The 22,369-nt window shown below is 48.3% G+C and overlaps 1 protein-coding gene across 1 annotated transcript in view; it reads right to left on the minus strand.

Annotated features, from left to right (window-relative positions):
- LOC143788585 (flavin-containing monooxygenase 5-like) overlaps positions 1 to 22,369 on the minus strand; it is an 88,008-nt gene that overhangs the window by 11,428 nt on the left and 54,211 nt on the right. Inside the window, exon 5 of the mRNA XM_077278368.1 lies at positions 4,369 to 4,531. Within this exon, the coding sequence (XP_077134483.1) occupies positions 4,369 to 4,531 (163 nt within the window). The remainder of the gene's footprint in view (positions 1 to 4,368; positions 4,532 to 22,369) is intronic.

Here is a 22,369-nt window from a genome sequence, read left to right on the forward strand (position 1 = left end):
CACCTTCCGACGTCACGCCCTGTCCTCGCCAGTGCAAGTGGCAGGTTTCGGTGCCAAGGATGCTATGCGAGAAGGACCTGCCATGATGTCACGGTCATGTGACCGTGACGTCATCACAGGTCCTGTGCTCATACCAACTCTGGGACCGCAAGCTACCGTGTGCACTGCACACAGGCACCAGGACTTCAAGGGGCCTTCGGAAGGTGAGTATGTTTGTTATTTTAAGTCTTTAACCATGTATATAGTGCCCACATTGCTATATACTACGTGGGCTGTGTTACATGCTGCGTGGGCTCTGTTATATACTACATCTCTGTGCTATACACTAAGTGGCTGGTCAATATACTACGTGGCTGTGTTGGTTCTGTTATATACTACGTGGCTGTGCAATATACTACGTAGCTATGCAATATACTACGTGGCTCGGCTATATACTAAGTCGCTGACCAATATACTGCATAGCTGTGCAATACACTACGTGACTGTTCTATACTACGTGGCTGTGCAATATACTACATACCTGTGCAATACACTACGTGGCTGTGTTATATACTACGTACGCTGTGTTAAATACTACGTATCTATGTTATATACTACGTGACTGTGCAATATAGTACGTAGTCTGGGCTATAAACTACCTACATATTCTAGAATACCCGATATGTTAGATAGATACTAGATGGTGGCCCGATTCTATCTATCTCTCTCCAATCCTTGTGGGCAGCAAAATATTCCTCAAACAACCTATTAACAGCCGAGATGTGCAAGGGTTTCTATACATTGTACATTCTTGGTACTTATTAAACCAAGAAGTTTTGCACATTTTGTTTTCGTGTTGATAAGTTACATGTTTATAAAACCTGATTTTCACAATTTCAGGACTTTTCCTTCTTGAGGTTGCAACTTTAATGTTGAGAAATATCTACTAAGTTTTTTGCTTAAGGACTGAGACTAAAACAAGAGAGTGTAGAAAGTTTTACCAGCACTGTTACTCAGTCTTTGTTTCCAGATTTGCAACTGATGTCCTGTCTACAACATCTGAATGCTGCAGCCAATCACCAGCCTCTTTGGTCTTGTGCCACCTACCTTACCACCAAGTCCAGCGACTGGCTGCAGTGGTCATGTGTTAAAGACATTACCACTGCTGTTTTGTAGGTAAACAGCAGTAGAGGCAGGTAAATTCTGCAGACCTTTGGTCTCAGAAATTGTACTGTACACACCAGTGTTATGTCTGATTTCAAAGCCTGAATAAAGGAAATTCTTCTACCATGACTTAGTACTGCATACATGAAAGTTGGGTTCAAATCCTGGTGAGATCAGGTCAAAAAAAAAAAAAAAAAAAAAAAGGAAGTGTGAATTTAAAATTAGTCAACATGAAAATTGTAATATTGTGTTTAGCAAATTTCTACAAGAGCAGATTTGTTTAAGTACCATAACTTTGTATCAAAGCCTTATAAGGCCTTGTAGGATGAAGCGCCATTTTGAATTACACCATTGTGTTAAAAGTACAATGTATGGGAAAATGTAGGAAAAATATTCCATGTGATGAAATTGAAAGATATGCACTTAAGGGAACCTGTCACATGTGAAAACACCATTAACCTGCAGATACAGGGTTAATATATACAGTAAACTGACATCTGCCATGTATGACATATCACAACAGGTCATTTTCTGATTGTTTAGGATAGGTGTTAACTTGCCGAGTTGGGGCAATACTTTTAAAATTAAATAGCCCCTAGTTGTAACATGATTACTTGCTAGAGGGATTGCCATCTGAAGCTTAAGCACTTGAAAATTATCTTTTCAATCAATTTTAAGATTCAGCCATAAATCATGATCTTTCCAGGAGATGAATATATCAGTATTTAAAATGACAATTTGAAGAGATGCCAGTCCAAACAACTCACAAAATGGCTCTATGCAGCAAGATGTAAGGCGTGAAAGTGAATATTTATAGAGCTGTTGTGCTAATACTTTATAGAATATGAATATTATCTATCTATCTATCTATCTATATCTATCTCCAAAAGTATTGACACCCCTGCAATTCTGTCAGATAATACTCAGTTTCTTCCTGAAAATGATTGCAAATAAATTCTTTGGTATTATTATCTTCATTTAATTTGTCTTAAATGAAGAAAAAAAAAATACAAAAAGAATGAAGCAAAAAGCAAAACATTGATCATTTCACACAACTCCAAAAATGGGCCAGACAAAAGTATTGGCACCCTCAGCCTAATACTTGGTTGCACAACCTTTAGCCAAAATAACTGCGACCAACCGCTTCCGGTAACCATCAATGAGTCTTACAATCCTCTGCTGGAATTTTAGACCATTCTTTTTTGGCAAACTGCTCCAGGTTCCTGATATTTGAAGGGTGCCTTCTCCAAACTGCCATATTTAGATCTCTCCACAGGTGTTCTATGGGATTCAGGTCTGGACTCATTGCTGACCACCTTAGAAGTCTCTAGTGCTTTTTGAAGTGTGTTTTGGGTCATTGTCCTGCTGGAAGACCCATGACCTCTGAGGGAGACCCAGCTTTCTCACACTGGGCCCTACATTATGCTGCAAAATTTGTTGGTAGTCTTCAGACTTCATAATGCCATGCACACGGTCAAGCAGTCCAGTGCCAGAGGCAGCAAAGCAACCCCAAAACATCAGCGAACCTCCGCCATGTTTGACTGTAGGGACCGTGTTCTTTTCTTTGAATGCCTTTTTTTATCCTGTAAACTCTATGTTGATGCCTTTGCCCAAAAGGCTCTACTTTTGTCTCATCTGACTAGAGAACATTCTTCCAAAACGTTTTAGGCTTTTTCAGGTAAGTTTTGGCAAACTGCAGCCTTACTTTGTCTCGGGGTAAGAAGTGGGGTCTTCCTGGGTCTACCATACAGTCTCTTTTCATTCAGACGCCGACGGATAGTACGGGTTGACTCTTGTACCCTCGGACTGCAGGGCAGCTTGAACTTGTTTGGTTGTTAGTCGAGGTTCTTTATCCAACATCTGCACAATCTTGCGTTGAAATCTCTTGTCAATTTTTCTTTTCCGTCCACATCTAGGGAGGTTAGCCACAGTGCCATGGGCTTTAAACTTCTTGATGACACTGCGCACGGTAGACACAGGAACATTCAGGTCTTTGGAGATGGACTTGTAGCCTTGAGATTGCTCATGCTTCCTCACAATTTGGTTTCTCAAGCCCTCAGACAGTTCTTTGGTCTTTCTTTTCTCCATGCTCAATGTGGTACACACAAGGACACAGGACAGAGGTTGAGTCAACTTTAATCCATGTCAACTGGCTGCAAGTGTGATTTAGTTATTGCCAACAACTGTTAGGTGCCACAGGTAAGTTACAGGTGCTGTTAATTACACAAATTAGAGAAGCATCACATGATTTTTCGAACAGTGCCAATACATTTGTCCACCCCTTTATGTTTGGGTTTAGGACAATTCTTTGGGTTTTCTCATTTAAGACAAATTAAATGAAGATAATAAAGAATTTGTGTTAGCAATCATTTTCAAGAAGAAACTGAGTATTATCTGACAGAATTGCAGGGGTGTCAATACTTTTGGCCACAACTATATCTATCTAATATTTTAGTTTTGTACTCCGCTTACATAAATTCAATTTTATGTAATATTTAAAGGGTTGATTAAAGAGGTAATCTGATTTTGGGCTCTGCATTTATTGTATAACACGTTTCCTTTACGCAATCAAAGGACCCACAATTACTGCTACAAGGAACATTATTGTGCATTCAGACAGTGCTTTGTGTATAAACATAGTGTTTCAAATTATCAGAATTTGATCAGTTTAGGATATGAAAAAACACCATGGGAACATGCAAATTGAGAGTGAAAAAAACCTTGCATTGGAGTTCGGGCAGAGACTGCTGTATTTCTCGTGCGAGAATCGCATTGTAAACCTCCTACTCGCTGTCAGCTCCTGACCAGAGCTTGACAGCTGCATAGTAATCCATCACGCTGTCTTGCTCCGGAGAAGTGCCAGGCCAGTCCATGTAGTGCGATGCAATCATCGCACGAGTTCTACGGAAGTCTCTCAGCCCTTCGATCTGGCTCAAAATCAGGAGTGTCCCCATGATCATGCAGACAGTGAACGACCCTATAGATTAATGGGTACGAGTTGTATCTGTGAAAAAACAAATAGGGCTCATATATGAAACAGCCATCTGAACAAGCTTTTAGTTGTGTGTCCCAATTATGATAGCTGAGAAGACAGTTTGACAACTTACTAAGAGCATTGTTCAGAGCTGACATTTGGCCCTTTGCCACCCTATAAGCATTACTCAACTGTCTGCAATGGATGTCCACTAACTCACGTAACATTTTTGGTTGATTCTTCGGCATTACCTGGAAAGGAACCAAGTGGTAGATTTGGAGAGCTGTGATGACCAATACACACAAGTATAGCATCAAACACCTGGGTCTCCTGTTTTCCTTCATGTTCTGTGGTGACGTCCCACTGACCAGTGGTTGCAAAATCTGAACGCTTCTTAACGCTGCAGACGGTTGTCTTGTAAGAGAAATATATCAGTGAGGGAAACTTTTTAAACAACTTTTCGATATAATCTACATAGAAATAAAATATCACAAAATGAAGACTGAACCCGTAGTCCATTTCTAGCGATCAGTGGGGTCCATGCTCTCACATGTTTAACTGTTAAACCTAAAGTGCCACTTTTCAGGTTTATTGCGACCAAAAATTCAGTTTAAAAATTGCTTTGTAGTTTACACGAGAGTGTGCTTTTAGGGTATGTTCATGCAGCGCCCCAGAGTCCTGGTTGTTGCAGTAATGTTGCTCTTCCACCAGGGGGAGTGATGTTACGTCTGATGGTACTAAAGGAGTTCACCTTGCAAGGCATCACAGTCACACACACTACACTTTACACTCCAGTCCACCAGGGGGAGCAAAGGTTCTATCTACTAGGCCACGCCTCACACACAGGTAAAATTGGTGGGTTGGATAGGAAGTTAGACAGAAAGAAGCAAACTGGGCTTCGACCAGATAACATCGGGGGAGAAGCAGCCTGGGTTTGACCCAGAGAGGTCCTGTCAGGGGTGGGATCCTGACAGAGGTCTAGCAAGAGCTAGAACGTTACGGAGCTGCACCTGCATATCATTGCGGCAGCCTCCTAAAAAAGGACACGAAGCGAAGTATATTGTGGAGAGTGAGAAACAAAGTCATAGCACAAGGAGATAATACCGGGAGGAGTCCTGCCCCGAGATCGGCAGCCTCCTTCCAAGCCGCATAGCCGGAACACCGAGGGAGTACTGACTACGCATTACTCCAAACAACGGCAGGACAGTTAATTCCAAGTTGGCTGCCCAACCTAAATACCTAAGAAGATGCAGCGCCCCAGAGTCCTGGTCGTTGCAGTACTGTCGCTCCGCCACTAAGGGGAGTGATGGTATGTCTGATGGCACTAAAGGAGTTCACCTGACCAGGTATCACAGACACACATTACACTTCACACTCTGGCCGCCAGGGGGAGCAAAAGGCCCTATCTACTAGGCCACTCCTCACACTTGGGTAAAACTGGGGGTTGGATAGGAAGTTAGGCAGAAAGTAGCTGGGAAGAGCTCGAGAGAGGACCTGTCAGGGGTGGGATCCTGACAGAGGCCTAGAAAAAGGACAGATCGTTACGGAGCCGTGCCTGTGCCTTATAGCGGCAGACTCCTGGAGCGCCCCCACACCGCCGCAGGGCCGAGGGGTACCCGGAGCCGGGCCTCTGAGTCTCAGTCCTGGGGTTGTCACGGTGGCTAGACCCGGTCCATGGCCCTGTCTGACAGTGGGGGACGTCCGGTGAAATAAGTGGTGTTGTAACGGTGCAGTTGTGGGTTGCAGGTCGCGGTAAATAACGAGGACACCAGGTTGCAGTCTCTTTACCTCTTTACTGGAGATCTCTGAGTCCTCAGTCCAGAATATGGTTCACCAGGCTGCGCAAGTCCGGCCGGTCCAATGGCACCTCCAGAGTTCACTTCACAGGTGGAAATCGGTGCCTTCCTTCTTAGCGCTATGTGTTGTAGTCCTTCCCTGCTATGCTTACGGAAAGTACCCCACAACTGTTGTGTCTGTTTCTCGTGTTCCCTCACAACTCGATTAACTGATCTTCTGCTAATCTTCCGTCCCTTCCTGATATAACAGTTAGAACGGCACCCGTTTGTCAGGTAGGCCTGGAGTTCTTCCGGGACCCTAGAGACGCCCCTCTCCCGCAATTGCCCCCCAAGACTTCATAGGTGATATGTGTTAGACAGCCCGCCTTAAACTGACTGCCCTGCCGCTGTTTGGAGTATGGCTTGAAGATGTACTATTCCACTCCCTCGGCGTTCCGGCCACCGGTAGTGCGCCTCAGTAGGATGTTGCTCCGGTCTTACAGCATGACCCCTACTGGTATTCTCCTATTGCTTGATCTCGTTTCTCACTCAGCACAATCTATCTCGCTTCTAGTCCTTTCTTGGATCCCGCCGCTTCCCGGAGCTGGCGCGGACCCGTTACGTTCTCTTTCAATGCCAAGCCTCTGTCAGGATCCCACCCCTGACAGAGACCCTACTGTCTCTTCCTCCACAACACCCTCTGCCACAAGGTGTTGCTTCGTTCAATCCAGTCAGCTTTCTCTACTAACTTCCTGCCTGACCCCCAGTTTACCCACTATGGTGGGGAGTGGCCTAATGAATAGAACCCTTAGCTCCCCCCGGAGGCCCAGCTGTGAAACATATTGGTGTCTGTGATACCTGCTCAGAGGAACTCCTTCAGTGCCATCGAACGTACCATGGCTCCCCATAGTGGCGGATCCACAGTACTGCAACGACCAGGACTCTGGGGCGCTGCACTCCTAAGGAAGGACACGAAGTGAAGCATATTGTGGAGAAGTGAGAAACGGGATCACAGCACAAAGGAGATAGAGCCAGAAGGAGTCGTGCCTCAAGATCAGCAACATCCTTCTGAGGCATGTAGCCGGCGGCCGGAACGCCGAGAAAGTAAAACTCCATGCATTACTTTGAACTACGGCCAGGCAGTTAAATTTAGGTTGGCTGTCTCACCTTTACACCTAACGAAGACAACGGGGGCAATGGTGGGAGAGGGGCATCTCTAGGGTCCCTATAAAATAACTCCAGGCCTACCCAGTCATACGGGTGCATCCTATCCATATCATCTGGGGGACGGAGAGAAAGAACAGAAACATACACGACAGTTGTGAGGACTATCCTGTGGTGCTCAGCAGGGAGGTACTACAACACACAGGCGCTGGTAGGAAGGACACTGATTTCCACCTGTAAAGGGAACTCTGGATGTGCCTTCAGACCGGCCGGTCTCAGCCAGCCCTGTTAGCAGTGCTCTGGATTGCGGATGCCGAAGCCTTCAGTAAAGAGGTAAAGAGACTGCAACCCTGCGTCCTCGTTATTTACTGCGACCTACACCACCACCTACACCTTTTATTGGGCGCCCCCTAGCAGGACCACGGACCGGGTCAGGCCACCGTGACATCCCCCGAACCGAGAGACCCGGTACCGAGTACCCCGCCGTCCTGCGCCTGGGGGCCGCTCCAACTTGGCGACATGAACAGGATCTACTTAAGCCTGAAGAATCAGGTCATGTGTGCCTTGGAACTGTGATCGAATTGTGCTTGGACCGTGATTTATTGCAAAGACTGTGTATTGCCATTTGCCGCCAAAATCCGCCACCGCCGCGCACGAGGGGAGGAGCCATAGCTTCGTGGGCGGAGCCGGCCAAAAAGAGCGCGGAACAAGAAGACGCGGTGAAGTGCCGATTCCGGAAGAGGAACCCCGACTTCCAGCAGGTTAGCAGGGGGAAGGAACGGCCATGTCTGATTTGGGAGGAGCAGAGGCGGCGGTCGTAGCCGCAGTCCCAGGGGCGCCTCCGGTCCCCACAGTAAACGCAGCCGCGGGCCTTGTACCACCCCCGGTCGCCGCAGAGCTTGCCGCCCTCAGCCAGCCGGATACTGCCGCGGCTACAACAGCCATAATGCCCTTCTCCATGCCGTATCTACCTGGAGCAGCCTGGCTCTCGCGATACTCTGGAGAATCACATACATTAACTGACTTTAAGGAAGGGATCTGCAGCCTGCTCGAGTTCTATCCCTTGACAGAGCCTCAGAAAGTTCATATGATAACCGGCCAACTCTTTGGGGTGGCTCAGAGAGGTGAAGTCCTGGCCCGCCGCAGATAAGGGAACTGCGCAGCAGGTCTTTGCAAAGCTTAAAGCCACCTTTGACACCCGCACCGCTACAGAAATTAAGCTGACGTTCTATGGGTGCAAACAGAGGCCGCAGGATAGCTTACAGGACTATACCCTTAATCTCCAGGAGGCGCTGCGGGCCATCAAGCAGAGTGACCCAAACAGCATGCAAGATGAAGATAAACTCCTGAAAGAGCGGTTCATCGAGGGGCTCCTGTGCAGTCACCAAAGGGCTCATTTACACTTCCTGGCCATGCAGAATCCAGACCTGACCTTCGCGCAATTCAAAGATAAAGCCATCCAGGCACTACCGGAGTGACAGCCCAGCCGTGCCGTACTTCCCAGGTGTTAAGCCCTCATGTACCACCAGGAGGTGGCGCCAGATACTCCAATTTCTGCCGAGGCCGATGCCCAGAACCTGGAAGACGACTCCCCTGCAGGACTACGCCTCCAGATGCAGGAGCTGACCAAGAGCGTTGCTGCCCTAGCCCAGACCGTACAGTCTCTACATGAGACCCCCCAAGGAGAAGATCCAGCTGGCTTCCAGCCCGGAAGATGTCCCCTGGCAGCGGCGGAGGAGGACTCCGCCGACCAGAGGCAGGGACGACGATCGCTTTCATCGGAACGGACGACCTATCTGCCACCAAGTGGGCCATCTTGCAAGGTACTGTCATTTAAATGAGCAAACCCTGGGGCAGAGGGCCAACCCCCAGGAGTAGGACAATCAGGCCCGCAAAACTGGAGAGCCAAATACATCGGGGGGCGACCAGTTCTCCCCATCGTGATCGACGGTATCCCCATGAACGCTTTGCTGGACACCGGTTCCCAGGTGACGACTATGCCTTACATCCTTTATAAACATTATTGGGAGGACACCGACATTACCCGTGGCCCCGATAATGATTTCGCCATAATAGCCAGTAATGGTCAGCCATTGCCGCAAGTGGGGTATAAAGGTCACCATCAAAGTGGGGCGGGTAGAATTAGAGGCCCAAGGAATTGTAATTGTTGATATTGACCGCCGCGAATGTAATCCCATGATGACCATTGGTACTAATGTCATAGAAAACTGTCTTGCCGAAGTTATTGTCTTGTTACAGCAGGTAGCAGAAACAGCTGTCTACAGTGAACAATGCGCCCTGCAAAAAGAAAATCAGGGCTCTGATGCAGAGACAGCAGGTGGAGCTGACTGGTGGTGAAATTGGTCGTGTCACAGTGAGTGATTCAAACCCCATTGCGATACCCCCCAGGAGTGAAATGTTAATATGGTGTTGGGCAGCCATAGGCCTCAGGGGTAAAGACTACCAGGCCATGGTAGAACCCGTATATTCAGATAATAGGCCTACCCTCCTGACAGCCAGAGGGGTGGTTGATGTCCACAAGGGGAGGGTGCCAGTACGTGTTCTTAACTGTGGGGAGGAGGAGGTCCATCTAACCAAATATGCCACACTTGCCAAACTGTTTACTGTTAGTAGTGTGATACAGGCACCCGGACCCTTGGTCCCATCCGATACGGCGGAGAACAACGGTTCTGCAGGGCAACCGAAAGATTGGTGTCGGGAATTGCACGTGGGCACTGACTCTACCCCATCTTACCAGAAACAGGGGGCCCACAGGGTGGTTCATGAGTACTAGCGGGTATTTAGCAAGCACCCCCTAGATTTTGGGCAGGTAAAAGGGATTCAACATATCCCCACAGGAGATCATCGACCCATAAAAGAGAGATACCGTCCTGTACCCCCAGCTCATTATCAGTGTGCCAAAGACATGTTGCGAGAGATGAAGGAGGCTGGGGTAGTGAGAGACAGTTGTAGCCCCTGGGCAGCTCCGTTAGTCCTCGTTAAGAAGAAAGATGGCACAATGAGGATGTGTGTTGATTATAGGCAGCTAAATCGCATTACACATAAGGATGCATACCCACTGCCCAGGATAGAGGAGTCCCTGGCTGCTTTAAAATCTGCTAACTACTTCTTTACCTTGGATCTCACCAGTGGGTACTGGCAGGTTCCCGTAGCGGAGGCGGACAAGGAGAAGACAGCCTTCACGATGCCGATGGGTCTCTGCGAATTCAACTACATGCCCTTCGGATTGTGCAATGCCCCGGGGACGTTCCAGAGGATGATGGAGTGCTGTCTGGGACACAGGAACTTTGAAACCGTGCTGCTGTATCTGGACGATGTCATTGTCTTCTCCAAGACCTATGAAGACCATCTGAAGCACCTGGCCGAGGTGTTTGAAGCCCTGTCCAACTTTGGCTTAAAGGTGAAACCGTCCAAATGCCATCTGCTAAAACCCAAAGTGCAGCACCTAGGCCATGTGGTGAGTACTGAAGGAGTGGCCCCAGACCCCGACAAGGTTACGGTGATCAAGGACTGGCCGAAGCCCAGCAACCTCCATGAAGTCCAGCAGTTCCTCGGGTTGTTAGGCTATTACAGGAGATTTATCAAGGACTTCACCAAGAAGGCCGCGCCATTGCAAGACCTGTTGGTTAGCCAATCCAAGAAGACCAAGGGGAAGAATACCCCATTTGATTGGAACGAGGGACTGGAAGGATCATTCACTTGTTTGAAGTTGGAGCTGACGGAAGAAGAGGTACTGGCCTACCCTGAATATGACCAACCGTTTGTGCTGTATACGGATGCCAGCAACGTAGGACTGGGAGCTGTGTTGTCCCAGGTCCAGAAAGGCAAGGAGAGGGTAATCGCTTATGCCAGCAGGAAACTTCGTCCCACAGAAAGGAACCCTGACAACTACAGTTCCTTTAAGCTGGAATTCCTCGCCATCGTTTGGGCAGTGACGGAGAGGTTCAAGCACTACCTGGCCTCAGCAAAATTCACCGTCTTCACGGATAACAATCCACTAACGCACTTGGACACAGCAAAACTCGAGGCCTTGGAACAGCGGTGGATGGCCCGGCTGTCCAATTACAACTTCACCATCAAGTACCGGGCAGGACGCAAGAATGCGAATGCCGATGCCTTGTCCCGGATGCCCAATTTGCCAGAAAAGGGGGAGGACCCGGAGGCACTTGAAAAGGTAGAGCTGCCCGCTTTCCATCGCCCCAAAGCCACTCAGTGCTCCCATCATGTGAAGAACAGGTACAAGAACAGGATGCCACTCTGAATCCCCTGCCCCACCATGGATGGGCAGAGACCCAGGATGGTGACCTCGCGGTCTGTCGGGTGAAAGAGCTCCTGACGCAGGCAGGTTTGCATCCCAGCCCGGATTATCCACAAGAAACAACAGCTGTGGAAGGAGAGAGGCAAACTGTTTATTCACGATGGTAAGTGTTATGGACTGGTGATTTAGGAGCGACATGCGACTAGCTCTGAGCAGGTGGTAACTATACTGACCGCAGTTCCTGATCTTAACACAACACTAGAAGTAGCCGTGAGATGTTCCGGTCTCTCCCTAGACACCTCGTCACAGCCTAAGAGCTAACTACCCCTAAAGGTAGAAACAGGAAAGCTATCTTGCCTCAGAGAAAATCCCCCAAAGGATAGGACAGCCCCCCACAAATAATGACTGAGTGGAGAGGGAAATGACATACGTAGAATGAAACAAGATGTAGCAAAGGAGGCCACTTCTAGCTAGATAGATAGTACAGGACAGAACACTGTGCGGTCAGTAATAAAAACTAAAAAAGTCCACCGCAGAGAATGCAAAAATCTCCACACCTGACTAAAGGCATGGAGGGCAAAATCTGCAGCCCAGAGCTTCCAGCTTAGCTGAATAGATCCATACTGATAAGCTGGACAAATGAGAAAAACATAGAATGTGCTGAACAATAAAGTCCACAACAAGTGGACTGCAAAAGGACAAGCAAGGACTTATCTTTGCTGAACAGGTCAGAGTGTCAGGGAAATCCAAAAGAGCCGTGAGTCCAAGCAGGAACAATTGACAACTGGCATTGATTGAGGGATAAGGCCAGACTAAAATAGCCGAGCCAGAAAGACGATCAGTGGAAGCAGCTGCTGATGCTAAATCCAAGAAGCAGCCATACCACTCAAAACCACCGGAGGGAGCCCAGAGCAGAACTCACAAAAGTGCCACTTACAGCCACCGGAGGGAGCCCAGAGCAGAACTCACAAAAGTGCCACTTACAGCCACCGGAGGGAGCCCAAGAGTGGAATTCACAACAGGTAAGCTGTGCCGGAGAAGTATTGACCCACGCACTCATGAATTGTTATGGCAGATAGTGGTTCCAAGGCAAGATGCGCCAATGGTTCTGGGGGTGTACCACGATGGGGCCGGACACTTCGGGTGAAGGAAGTTGGAGAGGCTACTCCGAGGAAGGTTCTATTGGATTGGCATGAAGAGAGCCATCGAGAAGTGGTGTCGGGAGTGTGGCCCATGTAGCCTACGCAGGAAGGACCGTGACAGCCAACAGGCTCCCTTGCAGCCTATTACCACAGCTGCTCGAACTGGTCTCGCTGGATCATGTGAAGCTAACACCTAGCCGGTCAGGCTATATCCACGCTCTTACCATCCTGGATCACTACTCCAGATTCCTGGTGGTTGTACCTGTCAAAGATCTAATGGCCAGGACGGCCGCCAAAACCTTCCAGCAGTACTTCTGTAGGCCCCATGGGTACCTGGAGAAGGTACTGACCGATCAGGGACCAGCATTTGAAGCGGAGGTGTTCCAGGAGTTCTGCAATCTGTACGGGTGTAAGAAGATCAGAACCACACCGTACCATCCACAAACCAACGGGATGTGTGAAAAGATGAACCAAGTGGTGATCGACTTACTGAAGACCTTGCCTGTGGAGGAACGGAACTTGTGGCCAACAAAGTTGCCCGACTTGGTAGACATGTACAACCACATCCCAGTGAATTCCACCAACTGCACTCCAGCATACCTGATGCGAGGAAGATCTAGCAAGTTACCCGTTGATCTGGACATTGGGGTCCTAACCCCCGAAGATACCTCGCCGGATGCAGATTGCGATACAGAAAGGCAGCAAAAGTACCGCAAAGTACAGGAATGCGTGGAAAGAAGTCTCGCCCAGGCCAGACAAAAACAAGAAAGGGACTACAACCAGCATGCTCCTGCGATTCCCTTGTCACCCGGTGAGCAAGTACTCAAACGGAAGAGGAGGCTACACAAGCTTGATGACCAATGGGAAGCGGAACCGTATATCATCCTGCCATCCGATTTAGACAACACGAAGGTCTGTCTCATCAGCAAAGATGGAGGGGAAGCCTCAATGGCAATATCCAGAGACCACCTTAAAATATGCCCTGATAAGTTGAGAGAGAGGGAAAGATCCAGGAACCTCTCCACCTGTAGAAGAGAAGATGATACACACTGTTCTTGGCGATTTTCCCCAGTCGTGGACTCAAATAAATCAGGCCATCGTGGTACCTGTCTTAACGTTTCGTCAACCGAACCCGCCAGAACTAAATGTGGTGCCAGATCATCCGGACCCGCAATCACAGCAGACCCCACCAGAGGATGCCATGCCAACCGTCGGACCGGCAAGTCCTCCCTCTACCATCGGCGAATCTGCCGTACCCACTGTTGGTAGCAGCAGCCCTGAGAGCTCCAGCATGCCAGTGCTACCCAGACTCACTTGAAGTGTAGCTAGAAGACAGTGCACTACACCAGCGGTAGCAAGCATAGCGGGCCCTGTTAGGCCAATAGCAACCCCTGCACAGCGGAGGTCTACACGTAGCACCAAGAATCAAACTCCACTTCGCTACAAAACTTGGAGATATTAACGATAGTTGTTACTTGGTTGAAAATGTTAGTGTAAATATCTTTGTTACAGGTTTAAAAATGGACAATGGAGTAATGGACAGTGAATTGCTTCAAAACTTTCAGAAGGGACCCCTTTGTTTACCCGGGGTCCCTGCTGTTTCAAAGTTACAACCACTGAACTGGAAGTCATGAACTGCGCATGACCAAAATTTTCGCAATGTTCAAGTGTCCTCACCTTCCATAAAGAGAAGCACTGTTATATTTACTTGTTCATAGCATTTACTTGTTTATTGCATTTCAAAACTCTGTATGTCTTTTGCTAACATGTATTGTTGTTCTTTCCCAGTCCGGGAGTACTGGATTTAACCGGGGGGAGTGCAGAGCCCCAGAGTCCTGGTCGTTGCAGTACTGTCGCTCCGCCAATAAGGGGAGTGATGGTATGTCTGATGGCACTAAAGGAGTTCACCTGACCAGGTATCACAGACACACATTACACTTCACACTCTGGCCGCCAGGGGGAGCAAAAGGCCCTATCTACTAGGCCACTCCTCACACTTGGGTAAAACTGGGGGTTGGATAGGAAGTTAGGCAGAAAGTAGCTGGGAAGAGCTCGAGAGAGGACCTGTCAGGGGTGGGATCCTGACAGAGGCCTAGAAAAAGGACAGATCGTTACGGAGCCGTGCCTGTGCCTTATAGCGTCAGACCCCTAAGAAAGGACACGAAGCGAAGCATATTGTGGAGAAGTGAGAAACGGGATTACTGCACAAAGGAGATAGAGCCAGAAGGAGTCGTGCCTCAAGGTCAGCAACATCCTTCTGAGGCGCGTAGCCGGCGGCCGGAACGCCGAGAAAGTAAGACTCCACGCATTACTTTGAACTACGGCCAGGCAGTTAAATTTAGGTTGGCTGTCTCACCTTTACACCTAACGAAGACAACAGCGGCAATGGTGGGAGAGGGGCGTCTCTAGGGTCCCTATAAAATAACTCCAGGCCTACCCCGTCATACGGGTGCGTCCTATCCATATCATCTGGGGGACGGAGAGAAAGAACAGAAACATACACGACAGTTGTGAGGACTATCCCGTGGTGCTCAGCAGGGAGGTACTACAACACAGGCGCTGGTAGGAAGGACACTGATTTCCACCTGTAAAGGGAACTCTGGATGTGCCTTCGGACCGGCCGGTCTCAGCCAGCCTTGTTAGCAGTGCTCTGGATTGCGGATGCCGAAGCCTTCAGTAAAGAGGTAAAGAGACTGCAACCCTGCGTCCTCGTTATTTACTGCGACCTACACCACCACCTACACCTTTTATTGGGCAGGACCACGGACTGGGTCAGGGCACCGTGACATCCTCAGAACCGAGAGACCCGGTACCGAGTACCCCGTCGTCCTGCGTCTGGGGGCCGCTCCAACGACACGGAGGCAATTGTGGGAGAGGGGCGTCTCTAGGGTCCCTATAAATTAACTCCAGGCCTACCCCGTCATACGGGTTGTCCTATCCACATCATCTGGGGGGGGACAGAGAGAGAACATCAGAAAGATCTACAAAGGTTGTGAGGACTTTCCCGTGGTGCTCAGCAGGGAGGTACTACAACACAGGCGCTAGTAGGAAGGCTACTGATTTCCTCCTGGCTAAGGGAACTCTGTATGTGCCTTCGGACCTGCCGGACTCAGCCAGCCCTGTGGGCGGTACTCTGGACTGCGGATGCTGAAGTCTTCAGTAAAAGGTAAAGAGACTGCAACCTTTGTGTCCTCGTTATTCATCGCGCCTTACAACATCCACTATCACCATCCGCACACCTTGGGAAGCCGTGGGGACATACTTCACCTGTGGGAAGGTATACCATCTGGCTGCCATTCCATCACACCAGCAGACCCCCAGCAGCGTCGGTCACCCTGACTGAATACCACAGGTGGCGTCACGAACACCAGACAAACTTACACCTTTAATTGGGTGCCCCTCAGTAGAGCCACGGACCGGGTCGGGCCACCGTGACATCTCCAGAACCGAGACCGAGGGACCCGGTGCAGAGTACCCCATTGCCCTGCGCCTGGGGGCGATCCATTCACACACTGCATTTATGCTAATTTTCAGCTGCTTTTTAGAATACCAGAAAAGCCTATGAGATTTCAGAAATCTCATACACACATTGGTTTTGTTTGATCAGTATTTTGTGCTTTGCTGCATTTTGGACAGAGCATGTCACTCAGCGTTTTTGCTGCGGTTTTTTTTTGGGGGGGAGGGGGGGAAGAAAAAAAAAAAAGCACCAAAGACGCAACAAAAATGTACCCAAACCTGCGTTTTGACGCAGCATCTTTCCTGCAGAGAAAAAAAAAAAAAGTGCATCAAAAAACGCCCTGTGTGAACTTACCCTAAGAGTTTGTTTTTTGTTTTGTTTTGTTTTTTTAAAGCTGAAGGAGCTTGCATAAGGCATAATGTTTAAAGAATGCAAAAACTAAAGAAAGTTTAGTTTGAGTTTCATAAGTCAATAGTACACATTAAGATAAGCAGTATTTTTTCACAAATGTGCTTTTGACTGGTAAAGATTAGGGTTGAGCGAAACGGGTCGATCATTTTCAAAAGTCGCCGACTTTTGGCTAAGTCGGCGTCTCATGAAACCCGATCCGACCCCTGTGCTTGTCGGCCATGCGGTACGCGACTTTCGCGCCAAAGTCGCGTTTCAATGACGCGAAAAGCGCCATTTCTCAGCCAATGAAGGTGAACGCAGAGTGTGGGCAGCGTGATGACATAGATCCTGGTCCCCACCATCTTAGAGAAGGGCATTGCAGTGATTGGCTTGCTGTCTGCGGCGTCACAGGGGCTATAAAGGGGCGTTCCCGCCGACCGCCATCTTACTGCTGCTGATCTGAGCTTAGGGACAGGTTGCTGCCGCTTCATCAGAAGCAGGGAGAGCGTTAGGCAGGGTCCACTAACCACCAAACCGCTTGTGCTGCAGCGATTTCCACTGTCCAACACCACCTTCGGTGTGCAGGAACAGTGGAAGCTATTTTTTTTTTTTTTTCCCCTCAGCGCTGTAGCTCATTGGGCTGCCCTAGAAGGCTCCGTGATAGCTGTATTGCTGTGTGTACGCCACTGTGGAAACCAACTGCTTTTTTCAAAGCACATATCCTCTTGTTCCTTCCTTTCTGCACAGCTATCTTTTTTGTTTGTCCACACTTTTTATTTAATTTGTGCATCAGTCCACTCCTATTGCTGCCTGCCATACCTGGCTTACATTACTGCAGGGAGATAGTAATTGTAGGACAGTTTTTTTTTTTTTTTTGTTTTTTTTTTGTGGGAGATTAAGATTGGCATTTCTGCTACAGTGCCATCCCTGTGTGTGCCATCTCTCACTGAGTGGGCCATAGAAAGCCTATTTATTTTTTCCGTGATTTGTGTTCTAAAATCTACCTCAACACAGAAACACTACATCAATCAGTGGGAGAAAAATATTGGCCTCAGTCAGGGCTTGTGTGCCACTGCTGTGTGTGCTATCTCTCATTCAGTGGGCTATAGCAAGCCTATTTTTTTTTTTTTTTTTTTTTTTTAATATTATTTGGTTTCTAAAGTCTCCCTGAAAAAAAAAAAAAACCTAAAAAAACAGTGGGAGAGTAATATTGCCCTTTCAGCTTGTGTGCCAGTCTTGACTCCTGGGTGTGCCACCTCTCTCCCTCTCATTCAGTGGGCCATAGAAAGCCTATTTATTTTTTTTTTTAAATATTATTGGGTTTCTAAAGTCTCCCTGAAAAAACAAAAAATACATAAAAAAACAGTGGGAGAGTAATATTGCCCTTTCAGCTTGTGTGCCAGTCTTGACTCCTGGGTGTGCCACCTCTCTCCCTTTCATTCAGTGGGCCATAGAAAGCCTATTTTTTTTTTTTTTAATATTATTTGGTTTCTAATTCTCCCTGAAAAAAAAAAAAAAACCTAAAAAAACAGTGGGAGAGTAATATTGCCCTTTCAGCTTGTGTGCCAGTCTTGACTCCTGGGTGTGTCACCTCTCTCCCTCTCATTCAGTGGGCCATAGAAAGCCTATTTATTTTTTTTTTTAAATATTATTGGGTTTCTAAAGTCTCCCTGAAAAAACAAAAAATACATAAAAAAACAGTGGGAGAGTAATATTGCCCTTTCAGCTTGTGTGCCAGTCTTGACTCCTGGGTGTGCCACCTCTCTCCCTCTCATTCAGTGGGCCATAGAAAGCCTTTTTTTTTTTTGGTTTTTTTAATATTATTTGGTTTCTAAAGTCTCCCTGAAAAAAACAAAAAAAACATAAAAAACAGTGGGAGAGTAATATTGCCCTTTCAGCTTGTGCGCCAGTCTTGACTCCTGGTTGTGCCACCTCTCTCTCTCTAATTGTGGGCCATAGAAAGCCTTTTTTTTTTTTTTTTTTAATATTATTTGGTTTCTAAAGTCTCCCTGAGAAAAAAAAATAAATAAATTAGGTGGGAGATTAATATTGACATTAGTGCTTGAGTGACAGTCCTGCGTGTGTGTCATCTCTGTGATTTTGTGCCACAGAAAACAGAGTGTGTAACATTGTGCCTGATTTTCCTTGTGGTCTCACCAACCTGTTAAGGGATATTGAAATCATACTGAAGTTATAGCTCACCGTGTAAGTTGTTTGATAGCAACAAATAAAGTTACTTTGGTTAAGATTTTAAAACAATGAGGAAGTCTGGTGCAAGAGGTCGTCGTGGGCGTTCATTGTCAGCTGGTAATGATGGTAGTGGTAGTGGAGCATCAGGTGGTCGTGGGGATAAAAATATTCCACCTAAGTCTGGAGCTGTGGAGCCAGTTTCGTCGTCAGGCTACACAAGGCCTCGAACGCTCTCTTTTCTGGGAGTAGGAAAACCGCTTTTAAAGGCGGAGCAGCAACAGCAAGTTTTGGCTTACATTGCAGACTCAGCCTCTAGCTCTTTTGCCTCCTCTTCCGAAACTGGTAAATGTAAAAGCAGCGCGTCGCTTGTGGATGTTCACGGTCAGGGACAAGTCGCTTCCTTGTCCTCCTCAGCAAAAACTACAACAAGAGAGAAGGATGCAGCAGGCGACACAACGGGTCACTCCATGGAGCTCTTTACACATACCGTCCCTGGCTTAGAAAGTGAAACATTTAACAGGCCATGCCCATTACAAGTATATTCTGACATGGAGTGCACTGATGCACAGCCACAGCCAGAGTACTATGCTGCTCCTTTGACTCAGACCACCACATTGCCCTCTCAGGGTACAGATCCACAATCAGACCCTGATGAGACTATGTTGCCCCGCCACGAACGCTATACCACCGACCGACACAGTGACACAGACGAAGTTGCACACGAGCTCGAAGAGGAGGTAATAGATGACCCAGTTATTGACCCCGATTGGCAGCCATTGGGGGAACAGGGTGCAGGCGGCAGTAGTTCAGAAGCGGAGGTGGAGGAGGGGCCGCAGCAGGCATCAACATCGCAACAGGTTCCATCTGCCGGGCCCGTATCTGGACCAAAACGCGTGTCAAAGCCAAAACCTGTTGGAGCACAGCGTTGCCATCCGGTTAAAGCTCAGTCTGCAATCCCTGAAAAGGGATCAGAGTCTAGGAAGAGTGCAGTCTGGCATTTTTTTAAACAACATCCAACTGATCAGCGCAAAGTCATCTGTCAAAAATGTTCAACTAGCTTAAGCAGAGGTCAGAATCTGAAAAGTCTAAATACTAGTTGCATGCATAGACACTTAACCACCATGCATTCTCAAGCCTGGACTAACTACCAAACGTCCCTCAAGGTTGTAGCACCCTCGGCCAATGAAGCTAGTCAGCAACGCAACATCCCTTCCGTCACTGTAAGGCCACCATTTTCCGCACCACCGGCAGTATCTGTGCAGGTTTCTTTGCCAGCCAAAAGCAGTCAGGGTCAGGGAATCACCAGTTTTGTAGGAGGAAATATTGCATGTAGGGCACCGGCGGAAACAATACCGTCTCCAACCGTCTCTCAGTCTGCCATGTCCACCGGCACACCCGAAAGTTCCACGATCTACAGCTCTCCAGTCCAGCTCACCCTACATGAGACTCTGGTTAGAAAAAGGAAGTACTTATCCTCGCATCCGCGTACACAGGGTTTTAACGCCCACATAGCTAGACTAATCTCGTTAGAGATGATGCCCTACCGGTTAGTTGAAAGCGAAGCTTTCAAAGCCCTGATGGAGTACGCTGAACCACGATACGAGCTACCCAGTCGACACTTTTTTTCCAGAAAAGCCATCCCAGCCCTGCACCAGCATGTTAAACAGCGCATCGTCCATGCACTCAGGCAATCTGTGAGTACAAAGGTGCACCTGACTACAGATGCATGGACCAGTAGGCATGGCCAGGGACGTTATGTGTCCATCACGGCACACTGGGTGAATGTGGTGGATGCAGGGTCCACAGGCGACATCAATTTAGGGACAGTTGTGCCTAGCCCACGGTCTAGGAAACAGTTGGCTGTAGGCGTTCGCACCCCCTCCTCCTCCTCCTCGTCCTCCTGCAGAAGCTACAGCTCTTCCACAGAACGCAGTCGGCCAACCACTCCATCGGCAGATGACACTGTTGCACACCAGTTGTCCCATTATGGGCCAGCTACTGCCAAGCGTCAGCAGGCTGTATTGGCTATGAAGTGTTTGGGCGACAACAGACACACCGCGGAAGTTCTGTCCGAGTTCTTGCAACAAGAAACGCAGTCGTGGCTGGGCACAGTAGATCTTGAGGCAGGCAAGGTAGTGAGTGATAACGGAAGGAATTTCATGGCTGCCATCTCCCTTTCCCAACTGAAACACATTCCTTGCCTGGCTCACACCTTAAACCTGGTGGTGCAGTGCTTATTGAAAACTTATCCTGGGTTCTCCGACCTGCTCCTCAAAGTGCGTGCACTTTGCTCACATATCCGACGTTCGCCTGTACACGCCAGCCGTATGCAGACCTATCAGCGGTCTTTGAACCTTCCCCAGCATCGCCTAATCATAGACGTTGCAACAAGGTGGAACTCAACACTGCACATGCTTCAGAGACTGTGCGAACAGAGGCGTGCTGTTATTTATTTGTGGGAGGATACACGGGCAGGCAGTAGGATGGCAGACATGGAGTTGTCAGGTGTGCAGTGGTCGAAGATACAAGACATGTGTCAAGTCCTTCAGTGTTTTGAGGAATGCACACGGCTGGTTAGTGCAGACAACGCCGTAATAAGCATGAGCATCCCCCTAATGCGTCTGCTGATGCAAAGTTTGACGCACATAAAGGAGCAGGCGTCTGCACCAGAGGAAGAGGGAAGCCTTGATGACAGTCAGCCATTGTCTGGTCAGGGCAGTGTACAGGACGAGGTAGCGGGCGAAGAGGAGGTGGAGGACGAGGAGGATGATGGGGATGAGTATATTTTTAATGCGGAAACTTTCACGGGGGCACAGGAAATTGGTTGCGTGTCACGGCCGGGTTCTGGTTTTTTGAGGGACACAAGTGACGTAGATTTGCCTGCAACTGCCCCTCAACCAATCACAACCGGAGATTTGACAAGTGGAACTTTGGCCCACATGGCGGATTATGCCTTACGTATCCTACAAAGGGACACACGCATTACGAAAATGATGAACGATGACGATTACTGGTTGGCCTGCCTCCTTGATCCACGCTATAAAGGCAAATTGCAAAATATTATGCCACATGAGAACTTGGAACTAATATTAGCAACCAAACAATCAACTCTTGTTGACCGTTTGCTTCAGGCATTCCCAGCACACAGCGCACGTGATCGTTCTCACACGAGCTCCAGGGGGCAGCAGACTAGGAGTGTTAGGGGTGCACACATCAGAAGTGGCGTTGGACAGAGGGGTTTTCTGACCAGGTTGTGGAGTGATTTTGCTATGACCGCAGACAGGACAGGTACTGCTGCATCAATTGAAAGTGACAGGAGACAACATTTGTCCAGTATGGTTACTAACTATTTTTCATCCCTTATCGATGTTCTCCCTCAACCGTCATTCCCATTTGATTACTGGGCCTCCAAATTAGACACCTGGCCAGAATTGGCAGAATATGCATTGCAGGAGCTTGCTTGCCCGGCAGCAAGTGTCCTATCAGAAAGAGTATTCAGTGCTGCAGGGTCAATATTAACCGAAAAAAGGACTCGTCTGGCTACCCAAAATGTTGACGATCTAACATTCATTAAAATGAACCACAACTGGATTTCAAAATCTTTTGCCCCACCTTGCCCGGCCGACACCTAGCTTTCCTATGAAAAGCTCTTGCCTGTGAATTACTTTTCTAATGTCTAATTTGCTGCTGCAGATTGTACAGCATACGACATGTTTACACCTCCCTAAATGGCCAAACTCCCCACACGGGGCCGTGGTATCGCGACTTGGCGCAAGCACCCGTGAGACTGCTGTTTGTCTGAAGAGGTGGGTGTGCTCGCTTTTGGTTGACGGCATTGCTACTGGGTCCCTCATA

This window comes from Ranitomeya variabilis, chromosome 8, assembly GCF_051348905.1.
Source record: "Ranitomeya variabilis isolate aRanVar5 chromosome 8, aRanVar5.hap1, whole genome shotgun sequence".
NCBI lineage: Eukaryota > Metazoa > Chordata > Amphibia > Anura > Dendrobatidae > Ranitomeya > Ranitomeya variabilis.